The following is a 20429-nucleotide window of genomic DNA, read 5'->3' on the forward strand; positions in this document are numbered from 1 at the left end:
TGATCATGCGATTTGGGCTGGTTAGGTAGGCCCATACTGAATGACATTCAGTTACAAAAAGGCTTTTGTAGTAATGAAGCAAGTTATATATATTTGTAAGTGAAGTGAAGTGAAGTAACCCATTTAAACCTGTAGTGATAGGTGCACAGCTTAAAAAGCTCCAGTGAAAATAATGTAATAAAATTCATTTTTACAATAATTACATATAAATGATTTAGTCAGTGTTTGCCCATTGTATAATCTTTCCTCTCCCTGATTTACATTCTGACATTTATCACATGGTGACATTTTTACTGCTGGCAGGTGATGTCAGTAGAAGCAGATGCTGCTTGCTTTTTTGGCAGTTGGAAACCATGGTCCTGACATCACTCTGTGGGAGGTGTTTCACCACAATATCATCCATACAGAGCCCCCTGATGATCCGTTTGAAAAAAGGAAAATATTTCTCATGGGAAAGGGGGCATCAGCTACTGATTGGGATGAAGTTCAATTCTTGGTTATAGTTTCTCTTTAAGACAAGCACCACTACACAGATAAGGTTTTTGAATTAGAACATTTCAGTTGCTAAAGTAACAAGAAACTGCCTTGTTCAGTTTTGGGTTTAGATAGGCTTTAATGAATTCAAGAAAGCAATTTATCCTGTAAAGGGTTAACATTGTATAGCTATGACCTGGCATGGGGTCAAATGGTTTCCACCAGAAGGTCTTAGGGCCCATTCACACTTAAAAGCAAAAAAACGATTTTGCTCGGATGCTTTTTCGGCGATTAACACGGAACAATCACTGGACAATTATGCGTTCTGGAAGAGATTGTGATTAGCACTTCTATAGCATGCTAATCGCGATCACTCCTGAATCGCCAAAGGATGCTACAGGTAACGTGTTTGCGATTGCCATTAATCGCAAAATGCCTGCAATCAGCGTCAATGAGATCACTGCCATTTAGTTAAAATTTCACTAGCGCTTTATTTTAAAAGTGCTAGCGCTTCAGCGATTAGTGGTAAACTGGCGCTAATCGCCCTAGTGTAAATGGGCCCTTAAGGACCATACAGAATCAGCGATATAGCAGAGGTGTGATAGAGTACAGGGGAGAAATTAGATGAGCACTACTCACATTTGTTGGTAATCTGGGCTAGGCGGGACTTTTCTGAAGAGAAATTCTCATCCAGGTCAAACAGGTCAAGTGCAGGAGGAGGCAGCTCCTGGAATGATGGTGGAAACACCTGGTGGCAAGCAAGAGGAGCAATAATATTATCTCTGTTCAGAAACTAGGATGCAAAACGGCTTTATGAGTTCTCGCTCTTCTCCTGTCTCTCTCCAATTCTTAATTACCATAGCTTCTTTTTGAAACAGTTAAAGCCAAGCGTACTTACTCTAACCTCTGAGTGTTACAGATTATCTAAACATTTATCTTGAAACATAATTATCTGTGTCTGATAGATTCTCAGTTAGATTAAATCATATCTACTCTCCCCCCCCCCCCCCCCCCCATTATTCAGTTTGTTGCAGAGTACATGGAAATAAATCTCATCATTCAGATGGTAAGGGCAAAATAATTAGGGCCCAATCACACTGAGTATTTTGAGCTGCGAACATATCGCAGTGCAACATGGCCGAAAAGTCACACTGTGAGATAGCGCTTGGCTGTGACAAAGTAAGGCATACAGTGCCTTACTCACACTGTAAATGTGGGTGTTGCCCATTTATTGCACAACGTGAATAAAAAAAATGTTATAATGAAGAAATCTGAGGAATACATTCAAATGACAGGAGTCCAGTCACCTATGAAACAGGCTTGATAAAAGCTGGTGCATGTGCTCTTTCAAGTAGGTTTATAAACATGTGTGTACACTGAGCCTAATAGCATTACTTGCACATTTGTGATCTGGCATCTGTCCAATAGGCCTAGCCACAGCTATGTGTAACGATTGCCTTTCCTGCTTTCCTTTCTTACCAGACCACAAGTGTAGATCATCAATAATCCATGTGTGATTAAACCATCTGCAGGTTTACCTGCATGTAGATTTATTGTATTGGTGTGAAAGGGCCCTTAGGTGAAGCTACAACCAGTTTGGGGATGAACACTTACTGCAGGTTGCAGGGCCGGGAGAGGAGACTCAAACTGAGGCTGAATTAGCTGCAAGGTCTCATGCTTCACATTGAGCTGTTCATAAGATCTGCAACACATCGAAAGACAAAAGCAAAAAATCAAGAAACACTCAGGCATCAATTCACTGAAAGTAGTATTTTTAACTTTTTTTTTATGTTTTTAATATAAGCATTATTTCTAGAATTGTGTAAAAATTCAGTAATTAGGACTCATTCACACTAGTAAATGCATTAAAATGGATGTAAATACACATGAATTTGTCAGTGAGTTTTTGTGCATTTTATTGTACATTTCCACTCTTTTCTATGAGTTTTACTGCATTATCAAACCACTGAAGTGACGTAAAAAGGAAAGGAAACCAGCTGATTCAGCTGAGCTTATCTGCAGGATCCATGTGCTGAAATGCACATAGCATGCATATCTACGAGTTTTAATCACTCCCAATGAATTAAAATGCACTGCTCAGCAACTCACTGCTGTACTGTGAATGTTAAAATGAAAGTCTATGGACTTTTATGTTACCATATTTAATGCACACTATGTGCAGTGCATCAAAACTCACTGCAACTCACAGTGTGAATGAGCCTAGTGCCCATGCTCAGGGGTGTTTGCACTTCAGTGTGCCATCGTGCTAGTTGCTGCACATAAACGCATCCACACATAAAGGTTTATGCCAAAAATGTTGGCATTGTCCCATAAGATTCTACCTCCAGAAGCAGCCAAAGCTAATAAGCTCCTGACATCGCACTGTACGATAGTTATTGCTCTCTCAATGTGACCTGGCCTGTTTGACTACGTTCTTTTCTGCTCCCCTGTTCCAGAATTGGCTTGTAGCAGACTTTGCCTCCTGTCTGGACTTTGGCCTGGATATTGTTTTCGCCTGTTTGCTGCCTGGCCTGATTTATTGCCTGTCAAATTTCTTACATCTGTCTGCTGCTTGCCTAGAATGCTGGCCTATCTACAACCAAGCTTTCTAGACTAAAAATCTCACCCACACCTGCCAGTGCCAACAGGTTACCAACTAACCGTAACACTTCCATATGCAATGTTGAATAGCGATGGTCAATGAGATGAAAATAATGCTGTTATGATAAAGATCTATTTATGCAGTTTGGAAATGGACCAATGGAATCCCGAACTTGGACCAGGTTTTGTGTAGTTTCAAGCTGCAGAAATGTGCATAATCGTGCATCAACTAAGAATTACTTGCATCTCATTGATAATTCCTAACGGTGAATTATGGGGATAAAGAGAAGTATAATGGAGGAGTTGCAATGTTATTAGGGCACACTGCTGGTTTGCTACTGTTATAGGGGTACTCTGCTATCAGTGCTACCAAAGCTAGAAGGACATTCTGGTAGACTAAAATTGTGATATACAATGCCATGGAAACTGATTGCGCTATATAAATCATAATAATAATAATCACCATGTGTTCACATATGGGCAATCACTACTGTAGCGGTTCTTGGTTTCTCAGCTGTCTAGCAGAATGCACGATCACTGAAGGAATGCTTTAACAATATGAGGAATAAGGATATATTAGGAATAAAATGAATAACACTATATTGTCTTTTGGTTTCTGTATTATGTACCAGAACCTGTACCTGTATTTATGTACCCATATTTGTTTTTATACACAGAAGATGATGGTGCTATATAAATCAATAATAAAAATAGCTTAGTACAATATGCCCTCAGTCTTGTGGGAGAAATACAGTATGACAAATTGTGTAGTATATATTATGTCCACTAGATGTCACCAGTATATACTTAGATCAGCCTTTCTCAACCTTTTTACCATGGAGGAACTTTGCAAATAACATGTGGATCTCAAGGAACCCCTGCAAACGTTTTGATCTTGAGGAACCCCTGCATTTATTTTGCAGGAGGCATGGTCTTTAAACGTATGCGTGGCTGTTTATTTCACTACCTCCAATTACATTGTCGCTCATACTGCCTCCTTATCCTAGTGCTTTTTACTAAACAAAAACAAACAGAACATTTACATTGCGCTTTTCTCCTGACGGACTCGAAGCGCCAGAGCTGCAGCCACTAGGACATGCTCTATAGGCAGTAGCAAAGTTCTCCTACTGAATTGGTGCTGGCTTACTGAACAGGCAGGGCCGAGATTCAAAACCCAGGTCTCCTGTGTCAGAGGCAGAGCCCGTAACCATTACACTATCCAGCCACTTAAGAAAAAGACACCGAGAGCCCAATATGGTGTAGTATGCTCGGAACAATAGTGAATAATGTAATGTGAGAAGGTTATACTCACAAACAAGGGTTACCGCTGAGGCAACCACTGTGAATGCAGGTGAGGATATTAGACCTGTCCTTACTCAGGGTTAAGAAGTCGCTCTCTGTAGTTAGAAGAAAGGTAGGGGTGGGTCCCCCTTCCACCAAGGGTGGACACTATAATGACTTTGATGAACACTTTATTATAGTAACCCAATAGATGTTAGCATCTATTGGGGTACTAATAAAGTGTTTATGTCAGACAAGTAGTCTAGTCTGCTTTCGGAGGTAAGTCCACCACTGCCTCCCCAGCATATTTTAAAACTTTTAATTATTGTTTTTATTCTGCTGGCGCCTCTGTGCATCACAGTCACTTATTAATGTACTTATTATTATGACCCCAATTTAGTGCTTCTTTTTACCCCCTATAATAATGTGCCCCCACGATGGGGGAAAATGCCAAGGAACCCCTGCAGAGTACTGACTTAGATGAATAATAACACTAATGACTGCAGTGTGAACTAAACCTGTGAAGTCAGAGAGTTCTTCAAGATTTACAGATCACATCTATGATTCAAAAGTAAAATACTGTAGTATTTTTTCCTGGAGTTAAGAGGGAACTTGAAGTGAGAGGAATACGGAGACTGCCATCTTCATTCTCTAATAAGCCATGCCAGTTGCCTGACTTCTGTACTGATGCTTGGCCTCTAACATGTTAAATCACTGGCCCACAATGAGCAAGTGCTACGCGGGTGCTGTGACTCTGCTCTGACTCCACTGGCTGCATGCATGTTGCAGGTGTGTGACTCAAAAACAACTAAATCCAAAAGCTCAGCATGACAACCAGGCAACTGGCATTCTTTATCAGGGTATGAAGATGACAGCCTCCATATTGATCTTACTTCAGGTTCCCTTTAAGAACAACACCACAAGTGTGTTTCAGCAATCATGACTCACTTGATGACTTTGGGTAAAGAGGAGGTGTCCAGCTGATAGATACTCATGTCAAACAGCGTAGTGAAATCCCGAGGGTTCTCATCCCCTTCCAGCAGACAGGCCCGCAGCCGCTGTGATAACTTATTGGTATCGGGCAGCATGTTATAATCTGCAATCTGTAAACATAAAAGTAATCAATGGCAGGAATGAAAGGATTAGATCACTCACTGCCAGAGAGGATCGGATTATATTACATAAATTCTCCTCAAGGAGAGTACCAGTCAGGTTTTAAGTTTGTGAATGGCTGGTTAAGATAAAGGGATCATTGAAAGACCATTATTCAGAAAAGTGTAAAATTCAAAACACAAACATATAAATGTTCATTTCTCTCAGAGTAAATTTAACTCTACATTACTTTTTCCCCTATGTCGCTGTTGCTCAGTCCAACTGCCAAATTATTAAACAATGGATTAGGGAGGCTGGCTGACATCTTTGTATAGAGATCCCTTGCAGGGAGTGCTTTTGTAAATAATAAGGGAAATACTGAGAATCCCACATGTGGGAGATGAACTAGTCCAAGATGTCTTAGAACTCCACTGCCTACTGTAAATGACAGCAAGATAGGAAATACTTATTTATAGTACCTTTTACTTCAGGACAAATGTACATTTTATATTTTTTACAATTTTGTTTGCAATAGTGGTTCTTTAACCACTTGACGACCGCAGTGGTAAGCCCCTCTAAAGACCAGGTTCATTTTTGCAGTGCTGGGCTGTGCAGGCTTTTCTAGCCTCCTGCACAGCCCAGCTTAGGTGCCCAGCGATCGGACTCACCTCCTTTTTTGTCCCTAAGGGGACATGCCGACGGAGAGATCCGATCGCTGCAGGCTTTGTTTGTTTATTTATCTATTTATTTTTTACAGCCTCTATGAGGCTCTCTCTCCCCCCGTCCCCCTCCCTCTCCTTCCTCCCTCCCCTCCGTCATCTGATTTGGAACAGGACGGCGATCCGTCCTGTTCCGCCTCTCATAGGCATCAGGTTCTGATTTCCTGTGATCATGTCCTGCTTTAGCACATGATATTGACAAGCAATTCAGAGCCTTATAAATCTATCACCAGAACAAACTGATTGCGTGTCTGCAATCTGTGCTATGCATGAGCAACATTTGTGATACAAACGCAAACAAAATATCCAGTTTTAAAATCAGTCACATGATTACACTGATCACATACTTCGATCAAGAATTCTCCACAAGAAGAATTTGTACTAAATCTATTGCTTATCTCTGCTCACCACCTTGCTCTAGCAATAAGGAGCAGATTCTCCCACACGTACCTCTGGTGCCTCTGCATCAATCTGGTTCAGCTGGATGTCATCTGTAGTGAGCCACTGCACAAGGACGTCCTGCCAAAACACAAGAGAACTACAAACAATGCTAAAGCCAAGACATGCTTATAAACTAGACTGAGGGCCACACCCAGACGAGGCAAACAATTCAACCAAACCACACAGACACTGCAGGAGCCCTCAACTGGCTGCAACAATCCCCACCTGTAATTGTCATTAAAAAGCACAGGCATTTGTTGCATGATTTCAAAGCCTTTTTAAAGCATGGTGGCACATAAAAGCCTCTTGTGTAATATCCACTTAAAAAAACAGCAGTATGGAGGCAACAGCTCAACCATTCTGCACTTGACCTGAAAAAAAAAAAAAAAAGCTTTGTCTCAAGAAACACATTGGGGTTTTTTTATTTTGTTTTTTTTTGTGCTTAACCTCCTTGCCGGTTATCCCGAGCTCAGCTCAGGGTAACCTGCCGCGGAGGATTCCTCAGGCCCTGCTGGGCCGATTTGCATACATTTTCTTTTATACACACAGCTAGCACTTTGCTAGCTGCGTGTCACTTATGATCGCCGCCACTCAGCGCCGATTCGCCGCTACCTGTCGCATTAGAGGGCCCCCCTCGAGACCCGTGCGCTGCCTCGCCAATCAGTGCCAGGCATCGCTGAGGGGTGGATCGGGACTCCCTCTGACGTCAGTGACGTCATCGCGCTCGTCGCCATGGCGACGGGGAAGCCCTCATGGAAATCCCGTTCAGACATCGGCGCATACGGGGGGACGCCGCAGGGAGGGGGGGGAAGCATGTAGCTAGCGCTAGGCTAGCTACATGCAAAAAAAAAAAAAAAAAAAAAATTGCAAAAAAACACCCTCCCTGCCGTGCGCAGCAAATATTTATAACGGCAGGGAGGTTAAAGGGAATCTGAAGTGAAAATAAACGTATGATATAATGATTTGGATGTGTAGTACATTTAATGCTGGGAATATACGTTACTTTTTTTGCTTTCGATTCTCTGCTCAATTCTCTCATCTTCCCTCGTTTTTCTTATCTTTTTTCCATTCATTTCTATGAGAAATCAAGCGGAAAAGAATCGAGCGAAGAATCCGACATGACGGAATTTTATCTGTCGAAGACATCTGTCGGAACTATTCTGCCGCGAAAACGTAACGTGTATTCCCAGCATGAGAGGTAAAACATTAGCAGCAGAGATATGAGTCTAATATTGTTTCCAGTACAGAAAGAGTTAAAGAGAATCTGTACTCTAATATTCTTACAATAAAAAGCATACCATTCTATTCATTATTTTCTCCTGTGCCCCTCTGTGCTGTTTCTGCCACTCTCTGCTGCAATCCTGGCTTGTAATTAACAGTTTTAGGCAGTGTTTACAAACAAACTAACCAGCTTCTAATAGGCTCAGCTAAGCATAGTGTATGAGTCATTCAGAGTATGCAGGGGGCCTGCAGAGGGTGTGTATCGCTTCTACCAATCACAAGCAGCCCTGCACACTCCACACAATCAAGCTTTAGCCCGACAAACAGGACAGAGGAAAGATACATTGATTTATTACAGAGACAGTGCAGTTAGGAAAGACTGCAGTAAGCCAGAGCAGATTAGAACAGGCATAGGAACTTATAGGATAGAAGAACTAAGGCTGAAAAAATTGTTACAGAGTCTCTTTAAGAAACTCCAGTTATCTAAGCAAAAGTGCTTATCTGAGCTCCAGGACTTTCAAAGTCCAAGAGAGCCCTGTCTTCTGAAGTTTATTATCTCAAGTGTCTGTCACTGTACTTTGTTTTTTTCTGCAGAGTAAAGTTCAAAAGTTCACTAGCCTGCTCTGTGAAATCATTTAGAATGCTGAGTGTAGTGTGTCAATTGCAATAAGAGAACAATGCAATGTTATTAAAAAAAAAATGTAACTGAAAATGAAAATAGGAGACGATTTTCTTTGCTACTAATGTTCAATTAATCATCCGTTGTACACATAAAATTCATAATTTTTTTTTCTTCGCTTCAATTACAAACCTACACCAACAAGCATGTGGATCAACTAGTCAATCTTCAGTCAGAACACCTGCTGTGCATGCTTGTTCAGGTTCTATGGCAAAATGTATTAGAGGCAGATAATCAGCAGAACTGCCAGGCAAATTTTGTTTAAAGAGGCACTATGGCGAAAAAGTGCTACCTACCTACTGTAAGTGACAGCAACATAGTAGAAAAATGTACTTCTTTGGATATGTTTACATGTACTTTAAACATTACACTATTTTGCCATAGTGCCCCTAGAGGAAATAAATATGTCAGCCTCCATATCCAACTCACCCCAGGTTCCCTTTAATAAACTGATTTGATAATACATTGGTTAGTGCCATTGCTGAGCTCTTTTCAAAGCAACCCTGAATAAGGGGAAAAGTATTGAACTTACCTCATTTGTGGGAAGCCTCTGGATAGTCCAGATGCTTCCCAGATCCATCTCAACCCAATCGAGCACTAGGGTCCCTCTAGACCTTTTCAACTCAGTGGGCCGTATTCGCTTCTTCTGGCCAGAAATGTGACTACAAATGAGCGTATCCTCACTGGGCATGCACAAACATGGCCCATTCATGGCCAAAAGAGAGAAGCACTCGTGCACAGAAGAAAATTCCTCCATGCAAGTGCAATTCCCTCTATTGGGCATGTGCAGCCCATACTCGCACATGCCCAATGTGGTTGAGCTCGTTCATGGCCTCGTTCGCAGCTGGAAGAAAAAAAGAGTGGCCTAGCATTGGAACAATGGCATGTAGAAAGATCCAGGAAGCCTCTGAACTAGCCAGATGCTTAGCACTAAGGAGGTACAGTGCTGCCCATAATTATTCATACCCGTGGCAAATTTTGACTTAAAGTTACTTTTATTCAAACAGCAAGTAATTTTTTGACGGGAAACAACTTAGGTGTCTCCCAAAAGGTAATAAGATGATGTACAGGAGGCATTATCGTGGAAAAAAAAAATTCTCAGCTTTTATTTACATTTGAGCAAAAAGTGTCCAGTCTAAAATTATTCATACCCTTCTCAATAATTAATAAAAAAAAAAGCCTTTATTGGCTGTTAAAGCAATTCAAACGCTTCCTATAATTGCAGACCAGCTTTTTGCATGTCTCCACAGGTACTTTTGCTCATTCATCTTTAGCAATAAGCTCCAAATCTTTCAGGTTGGAGGGTCTTCTTGCCATCACCCTGATCTTTAGCCCCCTTCACAAATTCTCAATTGGATTCAAGTCAGGACTCTGGATGGGCCACTCCAAAACGTTATTAATGTTGTTGTCTGCTAACCATTTCTTCACCACTTTTGCTGTGCGTTTTGGGTCTTTGTCATGCTGAAATATCCACTGGTGCCTAAGGCCAAATTTCTCTGCAGAGTGCCTGATGTCATTGAGAATCCTCATGTATTGCTCTATTTTCATGGTGCCATTTACTGTGATAGGTTCCCTGGTCCATTAGCTGAAAAACACCCCAAAGCATTAGGTTCCCACCACCATGTTTGACAGTGGGGATGGTGTTCTTTGGGTTGAAGGCTTCTCCTTTTTTTAAATAAAGGAAACATCATTGTGACCAAACAATTCAGTTTTTGTTTCATCTGACCATAGTACAGAAGATGAGAAGACTTCTTTGTCCAGATGAGCATTTGCAAAGGCCAAGTGAGCTTTTGTGTGCCTTATCTGGAGAAATGGTGGCGTCCTTGGCCTGCATCCATGGAACCCAGCAGTGTGCAGTGTCGAATTTTCTGCTTTGAGACATTGCCACCAGCAGAGCCCAGATTCACCAGGGTGGCCTTGATAGAGATCCTTGGATTCTTTTTTCACCTCTCTCACTATCCTCCTATCCTCCTGGCCAGCACAGGTGTCACTTTTGGCTTCCGACCACGTCCTCTGAGATTTTCTACAGTGCGGAACATCTTGTATTTTTAATAAAAAACTTTGCACTGTAGCCACTAGAACTTGATAACATTTAAAAATGGCCTTGTAGCCCTCTCCTGACTTGTGAGCAGCCACTGGTCCTCACTGAACTCCTTTGTCTTAGCCATGACTGTCCACAAAATACCTGTAGAGAGCTGCATTTTTTTACCTGTTGAGGTGATTAAAATAGCTGTTCCCAATTAATCAGGGTAATTTAGAACAGCTTGAACTATTTGAAATGGTATTGAACTTTGGATTTTCCCACAAACTGTGACAGTTTGTGAAGGGTATGAATAATTTTGGACTGGACACTTTCTGCTCAAATGTAAATAAAAGCTGAGAAATGTTTTTTTTCCCCACAATAATGCCTCCTGTACATCATCTTATCTTTTGGAGGCACCTATGTAATTTCCCATAAATAAAAAAAATTACTTGCTGGTTGAATAAAATTAACGAAGTCAAAATTTGCCAGGGGTATTAATAATTATGGGCAGCACTGTAGGTATTGAATTTTGTGTTTTTATTCACTTCCTTTAAACAGTTTTTAGATGTTTTGTTGCTTTTGGGTGCCTTCAATTTCCATGTAAAGGAAGGTTTACTTCAGGTTTGGCTTAAGAAAACTAAAAGGAATATATTTGCAAGAGGTAATCAGTGAATAGTTTCTTAATTGGATTCTTTGTGTAATTCAAGAGTAGGTACTAAGAGCAATCTAGCAAGGTTATTAAAATTCCATGGGGATGTATGAAAAAATTACTTTGTCTGTTGCCTTTGAATGGCAGGAAAGCAATTATGTTAAAATGGAAATTAGATGACCCTCCTGCTATTGAATGGTTTTATAAACCAATGATTAGTAAATCATTACCGCTGTAGGGGCCCCAAGCAAATTTGAGAAAAATGTGGACTTTCTGACTTTTTAGCCTTGCTAACTAATGAGGCAGATTTTTTTATTCACCTTACGGTGGTAGGATTGCTCTGTATATAACTTTACGGTGTATATAATGTGTATATTTAGTGAAAAAATGACAAGGCTACCAGCAAGGTTATTTCTTTGTTCTTCCATAATAATGTTAACTTAAACACAATCTATAAAAAGAAGCAAAAAAGTAATTACCAGGATTTTTCCATTCTCTTCTTTGTCCAAATACTGGTCATTGAACATGTGACTGGATCCTACCACTGCTAGCTTACCGCCTCGTCCCTGCATATGAAAGAGAAAAAGCACATGTTCTGTTATCAAGGACACAATCTGTCTTCTTAGAAAACAGAATTCTTCTCATGACCTGAATATGGTCAGAAGACATCAGAAGTAGTGGGAGAACATAAAATTGTAGACCGATCGACTTTTCAATCTGATAATTTTATAGAATAGGAAGAGAATCGATGCTACAACATTGCCAAGCAATTGATCTTTCGATTTCTGTCCAAAAACAGTCGAAAGGATCGATTGTTTTAGCATTAAATCTTGTGGAGACATGCTCGATCGAGTGTGCGACGGTAATGGCGTGTGAGAACTGCAGACGGCAAAACGATTAAAGCAATGAAACCCCCTGACTGCTGCCCCCCCATGTTTTAAAGGAAGCATCCAAGCTACAGGGAAAAAAAACAAAAACAAGATCTACTTACTCAGGGCTTCCTCCGGCCCCTGGCAGCTGAAATGTCCTTTGCCGCAGCTCTGGAGTCTTGGGATCCCCTGTACTGCGCCTGCGCCGCTGTCAATCACTCATGTGGTCTGGAGTGTTCTGCTCAGGATTCCGAGACTGCGGAGCCGTGGTGAGGGAGATACCGGTTCCTAGGGGCTGGAGGAAGCCCCAGGTAAGTAGATCTCATTTTTATTTGTGCCTCAGATGTTTCCATTAACCCCCCCCCCCCCCGGGTGCAGTTATACTTTACCTGTCACCTGCTAGTGTCCACTGTACTTTCGCATTCTGGCCCCATGTGACTATCAGGATATAGCACGTAGGGCACATGTGTGACATCACACACGCGCCCCATGTGCTATAACGCTGGCAACCATGTTGGGGCACAAATGCGGAAGTACGAGGATGATGGCAGAGTGGATGGTAGCAGGTAAATTATAACTGCATGGGGCACCGGGTACATAAGACATTAGGATGACAGCTGTCAGGGGGCAGCATCACAAGGCCGATTCCCACAAGATTTCCAGCTGAAAGTGATGGGAAATCTACAACAGAGGTTCTCAACGTGTGGTACGCGTACCCCTGGGGGTACTTCTGATGGTTCCAGGGGGTACTCGGGCTTCATATACTTAACCAAGAACAAATGTAGAGTTTAGAAAATGATACATCTTATTTAAACAACACCAAATTAGTATTTAAGTTAATTAAAAGCATTAGTAAATGCTTGGAAATTGTTTCAAACCAATTATCATGTACTAAGATTAAATATATATTTGTCAAGGGGTACTTGTGATAATGTTTACTATGCTAGGGGGTACTTGGTGAGTACAGGGTTACAAAAGGGGTACTTACCAATGAAATGTTGAGAAACACTGATCTACAACACATTTTAAATCTGCTGTCTCATGCACATATGAATATTTTATTAGTTGCCTTGGCTGTTACTTGCTATGACTTGACATTTAAAAACAGACACAATTAAAAAATACTACCTGGCCAGGAGTGCTGTTTATACTTCTAAAGGGGCCTAACCAACTCAATTGTGCAGTGCGATCGCCCAGCCGTAGCCTATGCAGAAAGCAGCGCACTGAGTCTGGTTATGCTCGGCCCTCTGCCACCACCAATACACCAAACACTGTGAGATGTTATTCCCCAGGAATTATGTTCCACCTGTAGGATCCAACAGGGCTCTCTTTTATGTCTCCATATTGCTTCACTATGAGCTGATATACACGTGTGCTGGGAGTAAAGAAATTGTGGGCTTGCAAAGATGTAAATGATCCTAAGTACACAGCGCTATGGTCAAATGCTGGAGCTTGTATCTATCCTGCAAAGCGGCTGCCTTTACGGCTTCTGTACTTGCATTGTAGGCGGTGAGCTCCTGCTCACATATTGCTTCAACCGGCAGTGCACTGGGTCAGGCATCCACTCAGCCAAGCAGACACATTTCCTCTCCGTGAGCTCAGTGGGTGGTGGAAGCCATTGTGGGATCTCAGTGGGGTGGTTGAATCGTTTGGAGTATAGCTCAGCGGGCCGGCGTATCCTCGTGGTGAGCCAGCGCGAGCACTCCGGCGGTAGCCACGCCCACCGACGCGTTTCGCCCCGCCCACGGGGCTTTCTCAAGGTAGCGAGTGTGGATGGTCTGACTGTACCACCTCTTATGCTGCCACGCCATTGCTCCGCCTTTAGCTTAATGTTTCCGTAATGAATCACGGGTATACATTCTTATGCTTTAAAGCGGCAGAGATTAAAGCTGCATAGTAGAGGAGCTTACCTCTTTTTACTCACTATAAAGAGTTCTGCCTCATATAAGTTGTATCAACAATATTATGTAGACATACTGTATAGATTTCACTAGATCGTTGTTGTCATATCTTCTACTTCATATTTAAAGGGACATGCCGTTCATTCATAGAAAGTAGGCCAGATTCAAATCTGTGTTCATTCCCTTGGGCGATAATGTTCCTAAACGGTAGATCCATGTTTGCTCAATTTTATATAATTCCTTTTCAATATCACCACCCCGAAAGGGGATATGTTGTTTTATAATGCCCTTAAAAGAGCATGAGTTTTGCTGGGTAGATACTTACCGCATACCAGTGTTTTTATACGATCCCAAAAATCCACAAAGATCCCACGCACCCCCCTGGCCGTCCAATAGTATCTGGCAATGATGGTCCATTGGAAAAATTAGGGAAGTTCATAGATCTAAAACTCAAAGCCATGGTGGAAATGCTGCCATCATACATAAAAGACACCGGGGACGCTTTGCAGGTATTGAATACAATTGAGATAGGGGAGAGCGATCTCATCGCCAGCATAGACGTGGAGTCATTATACACCTCAATTCCAAATGATGTCGGAATGGCAGCAGCAGCGTTCTTCCTAAATGAACACTTTCCTGAGTCCAGGCAACATAATCAGTTTATCTGTGATGCCCTGGATTTAGTTCTGAGTTTGAATTGCTTCTCCTTTGATGGTCGGTTCTATCGACAGATCAGGGGCACGTCGATGGGGGCGTCCTGCGCCCCAGCCTACGCTTGTCTCCACCTCGGACTTTGGGAACGGCAGGACGTGTACCCCCTGGACCTCTTCCGGAAGCATGTTTTGCTCTGGCTGAGGTTCATAGACGACGTGCTTCTGGTCTGGCGTGGAACCGAGGGTCAGTTGGCCGAGTTTGTGGGGTCAATGCAGTGTAATTCACGGAATATCCGTCTAACCTACCAATGCGACAAAGATACTTTGTCTTTCTTAGACCTAGTGGTCAAAAAGCAAAATGGTAGTTTAGCGACATGTACCTACCGTAAACCGACAGCAGGGAATACTCTGCTACATTATTCCAGCTTCCATCTCCCCTCGCAAAAAAGAGCCATCCCTAAGGGGCAGTTTACAAGAATCAGGCGCAACTGTTCCCAAAATGAGGATTATCTCAGAGAAGCATGTGATTTAAAAACTCGATTCAAAGAGCGAGGATATCCTAAACGTCTGATAGACGAGGCGGAAGAATCAGTAGCAGGAAAAGATAGGAACTCTCTGATCATTAGTAAGAAGAAAAAGAAAAAAGATTACCCTGAAAGTAAGGAAGTAATAAGATTTGTATCTGATTTTGGACCACATTGGTACGACTTACAGAAATCGTTCCAGAAACACTGGCATGTGCTCATGCTGGACACTGAAATAAAAGAACGAGTCGAGGATAGACCCTTTATGACGGCTCGAAGAGCAAAGAACTTGAAAGACCATCTGGTGAGGTCGGAATTCCATTCCTCTCAAACTGCCACCTGGTTGGACAGATACCCAAGGAGAGAGGGGATGTTCCCCTGTGGCTCATGCGTCAAATGTAGATATGTTGAAAGAAGTAGAAGCTTCACAAACCACGATGGCACGGTGTCGTTTGAAATAAGGGACAATATTAATTGTAACTCAACACGAGTAATATATGCTATCAGATGTCCCTGTGATCTCTTATACATAGGAAAGACAAAAAAAGTTTAAGCAGACGCATAGGTGACCATGTGGGCAACATCCGCAATGGAGACATGGACAGCCCTTTGGGTAAGCATTTTAAAGATCATCATAATGGGAAACCGGATGGCCTTACTTTTAAGGGCATTATAAAACAACATATCCCCTTTCGGGGTGGTGATATTGAAAAGGAATTATATAAAATTGAGCAAACATGGATCTACCGTTTAGGAACATTATCGCCCAAGGGATTGAACACAGATTTGAATCTGGCCTACTTTCTATGAATGAACGGCATGTCCCTTTAAATATGAAGTAGAAGATATGACAACAGCGATCTAGTGAAATCTATACAGTATGTCTACATAATATTGTTGATACAACTTATATGAGGCAGAACTCTTTATAGTGAGTAAAAAGAGGTAAGCTCCTCTACTATGCAGCTTTAATCTCTGCCGCTTTAAAGCATAAGAATGTATACCCGTGATTCATTACGGAAACATTAAGCTAAAGGCGGAGCAATGGCGTGGCAGCATAAGAGGTGGTACAGTCAGACCATCCACACTCGCTACCTTGAGAAAGCCCCGTGGGCGGGGCGAAACGCGTCGGTGGGCGTGGCTACCGCCGGAGTGCTCGCGCTGGCTCACCACGAGGATACGCCGGCCCGCTGAGCTATACTCCAAACGATTCAACCACCCCACTGAGATCCCACAATGGCTTCCACCACCCACTGAGCTCACGGAGAGGAAATGTGTCTGCTTGGCTGAGTGGATGCCTGACCCAGTGCACTGCCGGTTGAAGCAATATGTGAGCAGGAGCTCACCGCCTACAATGCAAGTACAGAAGCCGTAAAGGCAGCCGCTTTGCAGGATAGATACAAGCTCCAGCATTTGACCATAGCGCTGTGTACTTAGGATCATTTACATCTTTGCAAGCCCACAATTTCTTTACTCCCAGCACACGTGTATATCAGCTCATAGTGAAGCAATATGGAGACATAAAAGAGAGCCCTGTTGGATCCTACAGGTGGAACATAATTCCTGGGGAATAACATCTCACAGTGTTTGGTGTATTGGTGGTGGCAGAGGGCCGAGCATAACCAGACTCAGTGCGCTGCTTTCTGCATAGGCTACGGCTGGGCGATCGCACTGCACAATTGAGTTGGTTAGGCCCCTTTAGAAGTATAAACAGCACTCCTGGCCAGGTAGTATTTTTTAATTGTGTCTGTTTTTAAATGTCAAGTCATAGCAAGTAACAGCCAAGGCAACTAATAAAATATTCATATGTGCATGAGACAGCAGATTTAAAATGTGTTGTGTATGTGGTCCAAATTTGATCTAGCTGGCTCCTTAATTTAAGTTGCACAAAGGTAATAAGAGGTGGCTCTCCATTTCCAGTTGTTCGCTGATGGGAAATCTACCTGCGTTTTATGGCGGCCAACAGATTTACTCTCCGATCAGATATGATCAGAGAGAGATCAGTCTCTTGGTCGATTGGCCCCCAAAATCGCTAGATGTATGGGTACCTTAAGTGTATACTATAGTTTCTGCATTTCCAGCTCTGCATACTAGATAAATAGGGCATATTTTCACAAATAATACAATTCAAAATGTTAAATCACTTTTTTTCTCCCCCAAAACACCAGAAGTAAGGGACAAGAATCTATTTTTACTCACCTGGGGGTTCTTTCAGCCCCTAGCAGCCATCTCAGTCCCCCGCCGCAGCTCTGGTGGTCCTCAGTGTCTCTGCTGTCTGCCCGTAATAATCACGACCCGCTGGCAAGGTCAGCTCTTCTGTGCCTGCGCGGGCACTCGTGTCCACATGTCCACGTCATCTGGTGTGTACTGCGCCTGCGCAGTAGTTGTGCGCAGGTGCAGTATGCGCCAGATGATGTAGACATGCACAGAAGAGCAGACCCCGCCAGCGGGTCGCGATCATTACGGGTGGACAGCAGAGACAACGAGGACCACCAGGGTTGTGCGAGGGACAGAGACGGCTGCTAGGAGCTGGAATAAGTCTCAGGTGAGTAAAATAATTCCTGAGCATACTGTTAATACGTGAACAGGAAGTAACACGTGTACATCTTACTTTGTTTCTTACAATGACCGCAGGCATTGATGCCAGCGATCATTGATACGGGGACTTAGATCAATGAATGGGAACTGGCAGCAAGGGGAACGTGTGCAGGAGTGAGCAGGAGTGCAGCAGCAATAAGACGAATATCTACGTGCCTGGGGCTTCAGGTTAAGTCCTGCGGGATGCAGATATACTGCACTTGGTGCAGTAACTAGTTAAAGTATACCTGAACTAAGAGGAATATTGAGGCCACCATATACGTTTCCTTTTAAACAATACCAGTTGCCTGGCAGTCCTGATTTTCTCTTTGGATGCAGTAGTGTCTGAATCACACACCTGAAACCAGTATGTGGGGATTCTAGTCAGACTTTGGTCAGCTTGTTCAGGGTCTATGGCTAAAAATATTAGAGACCAAGGCTCAAAAGGACCGCCAGGCAATCTGCATTGTTAAAAAGGAAAAATATGTCAGCATCCAAATCCCGCTCACTTCAGTTGTGCTTTAAAAAACTGCAGTCATAGGACAAGGCTTGTGGCCCAGCTGAAATCAAACAGGTGATTTATGAAACGTAGTTATTGTATGGAAGTTGAAGTTCAATGTTGAGCCCTCTAAAGGCCGGTACACAAGCTAGAGTGCCCAGGATCATATCTGCCAAGAATCTAGCATGTGTGCGTGATTCTCCTCCTGACCCCGCCCGCTGGAAGCCACTCAGTCGTGTGCTATACGGTTGTCCCTCCTCCTCTCTCCACAGCATGCGTCACAAGGCTGTAGTCTATTGAAGTGTCTGTGCAGCACTTGTCCTTAAACTGTCTGTTGCCCAAGTGATCGAGTACAATTTCCTGTGGGCAACAATCATAGTGCCTGTGTATGCACTTAAAGGATACCCGAAGTGACATGTGACATGACGAGACAGACGTGTGTATGTACAGTGCCTAGCACACAAATAACTATGCTGTGTTCCTTTTTTTCCTTTCTCTGCCTGAAAGAGTTAAATATCAGGTATGTAAGTCAATAGTGGTAGGGGTGATGCAGCACTCTATGGGAAAAGACACAGGAGACAAAAACGGGAGCCCAGTAGTGCAATATGTTTGAAACCACAGTGTGAAGAGATGAATAAAAAAGCACTACTCACAAAGGAGGGTTGCTGGGGGCAACCAACCACAGAAAGCAGGTGGAGACAATAAACCCGACTCCACTCGGGGTGGTCCTGGCCAGGACCGGACGGCTGGTCGCTCTCTTAGTGAAAAAAGGTTGAGACAACCACTGTGGGACCCCAGTAGTGGTGTAGCACCACCCCTCGAACAGGAACTGTCCGAGGGTATACTTAGCACAATAGAGGAAAGAGGCGCCCTGGGATATTAAAAGCGTTTAAAAACAGCTAAAAACAATTGATGTTATGAGGTAGCTTACCTCAATGACGAAATCTCTGTAAAGTATTACAAAAGATTTTTTACAAAAGATTTTTTTGCTAATAAAAATCTTTTGTAATACTTTACAGAGATTTCGTCATTGAGGTAAGTTACCTCATAACATCGATTGTTTTTAGCTGTTTTTAAACGCTTTTAATATCCCAGGGCGCCTCTTTCCTCTATTGTGCCAGGTATGTAAGTGGCTGACTCAGTCCTGACTCAGACAAAAAGTGCCTACAGTGTGACCCTCACTGATAAGAATTCCAACTATAAACCACTTTCCTAGCAGAAAGTGGCTTCTGAGAGCAGGAAAGAGATAAAAAGGGAAATTTCTTATCAGTGAGGGTCACACTGAAGTTCAGAATTCGTTAGCAATCGTGCTGCTGTGTTTATGTTTTGTAATGCTGTAACAATATAAAGGCTATACATTGCAAGAAATATGCTATAACTACCTTTGACTGGTAGAAAGCCATGATAGGCCTGTTCATCGGGAAGCAGACTGATCCTGTGGACAAAATGGATACCGCTGGTTTCATGACATTAAGAGTGGCACCAAATGGATAAACAAATGTCAGGGCCCTGCGACAATGAAAGAGAACACGATTTAGGCCATGCTGAACTTGGAAAAAAGTCTTCCAATGCACAAGGTACTATCGCTTCAAAAAAACATTTACTGGGAGCAAAGCCACACCAATCTGACTATTACAGACTAACAGCCAGGAAAAATCACCCCCAAGCAAGTTACTACTTTTTGGCATTGCTCCTCTTCAGTTTAACATCACTTGAATAATAACCAAGAGAACCTCAATCTTGTCATAAGATTAATACAGCGCCAGGGCCGGATTTACCATAAGGCACTGTAGGCACATGCCTACAGGCGCCTCAGGATGGAAAGGCGTCTCACTCTTCTCCCCAAGTGCCTTTCTCACTCCTTCCCTATGCAAAGTCCCACAATGAGTGTAAAGGAGAGGTTACTCACCTGGGTTTCGGCAATACAGTGACGCGATCTCCCTTCAGTCAGGGGCACCTCTAGCTACCTAATACTTGGGGACACCTCTAGATACATAATACTGACGGTACTTCTGACTACCTTATACTAAAAGACACCTGTACCTACCTGGACGAGCAAAGGAAGTAAGGCAGAAGTGACACTTGCGGTGCGGTTTGGTTGGGATTTGTAGGTTCATAAAAGGGGAGGTCTAAGGTTCCAGGACATCTGTGCCTATAGGCTCCTGTGGTAAATCCGGGCTGCGTAATAGGTTTGCGCTTTATAAATAAATCTAATAATACTTCATC

General features: G+C 42.8%; 1 protein-coding gene across 1 annotated transcript in view; it reads right to left on the minus strand.

Moving 5' to 3' along the window:
* Positions 1-20429, minus strand: part of IFT52 (intraflagellar transport 52) — a 57816-nt gene that overhangs the window by 8530 nt on the left and 28857 nt on the right. Inside the window, exons 7-12 of the mRNA XM_068263788.1 lie at positions 19586-19712; positions 11660-11746; positions 6618-6686; positions 5305-5459; positions 2089-2176; positions 1114-1222 (exon numbers count right to left, since the gene is read on the minus strand). Coding sequence (XP_068119889.1) covers positions 1114-1222; positions 2089-2176; positions 5305-5459; positions 6618-6686; positions 11660-11746; positions 19586-19712 — 635 coding nt within the window. The remainder of the gene's footprint in view (positions 1-1113; positions 1223-2088; positions 2177-5304; positions 5460-6617; positions 6687-11659; positions 11747-19585; positions 19713-20429) is intronic.

This window comes from Hyperolius riggenbachi, chromosome 12, assembly GCF_040937935.1.
Source record: "Hyperolius riggenbachi isolate aHypRig1 chromosome 12, aHypRig1.pri, whole genome shotgun sequence".
NCBI lineage: Eukaryota > Metazoa > Chordata > Amphibia > Anura > Hyperoliidae > Hyperolius > Hyperolius riggenbachi.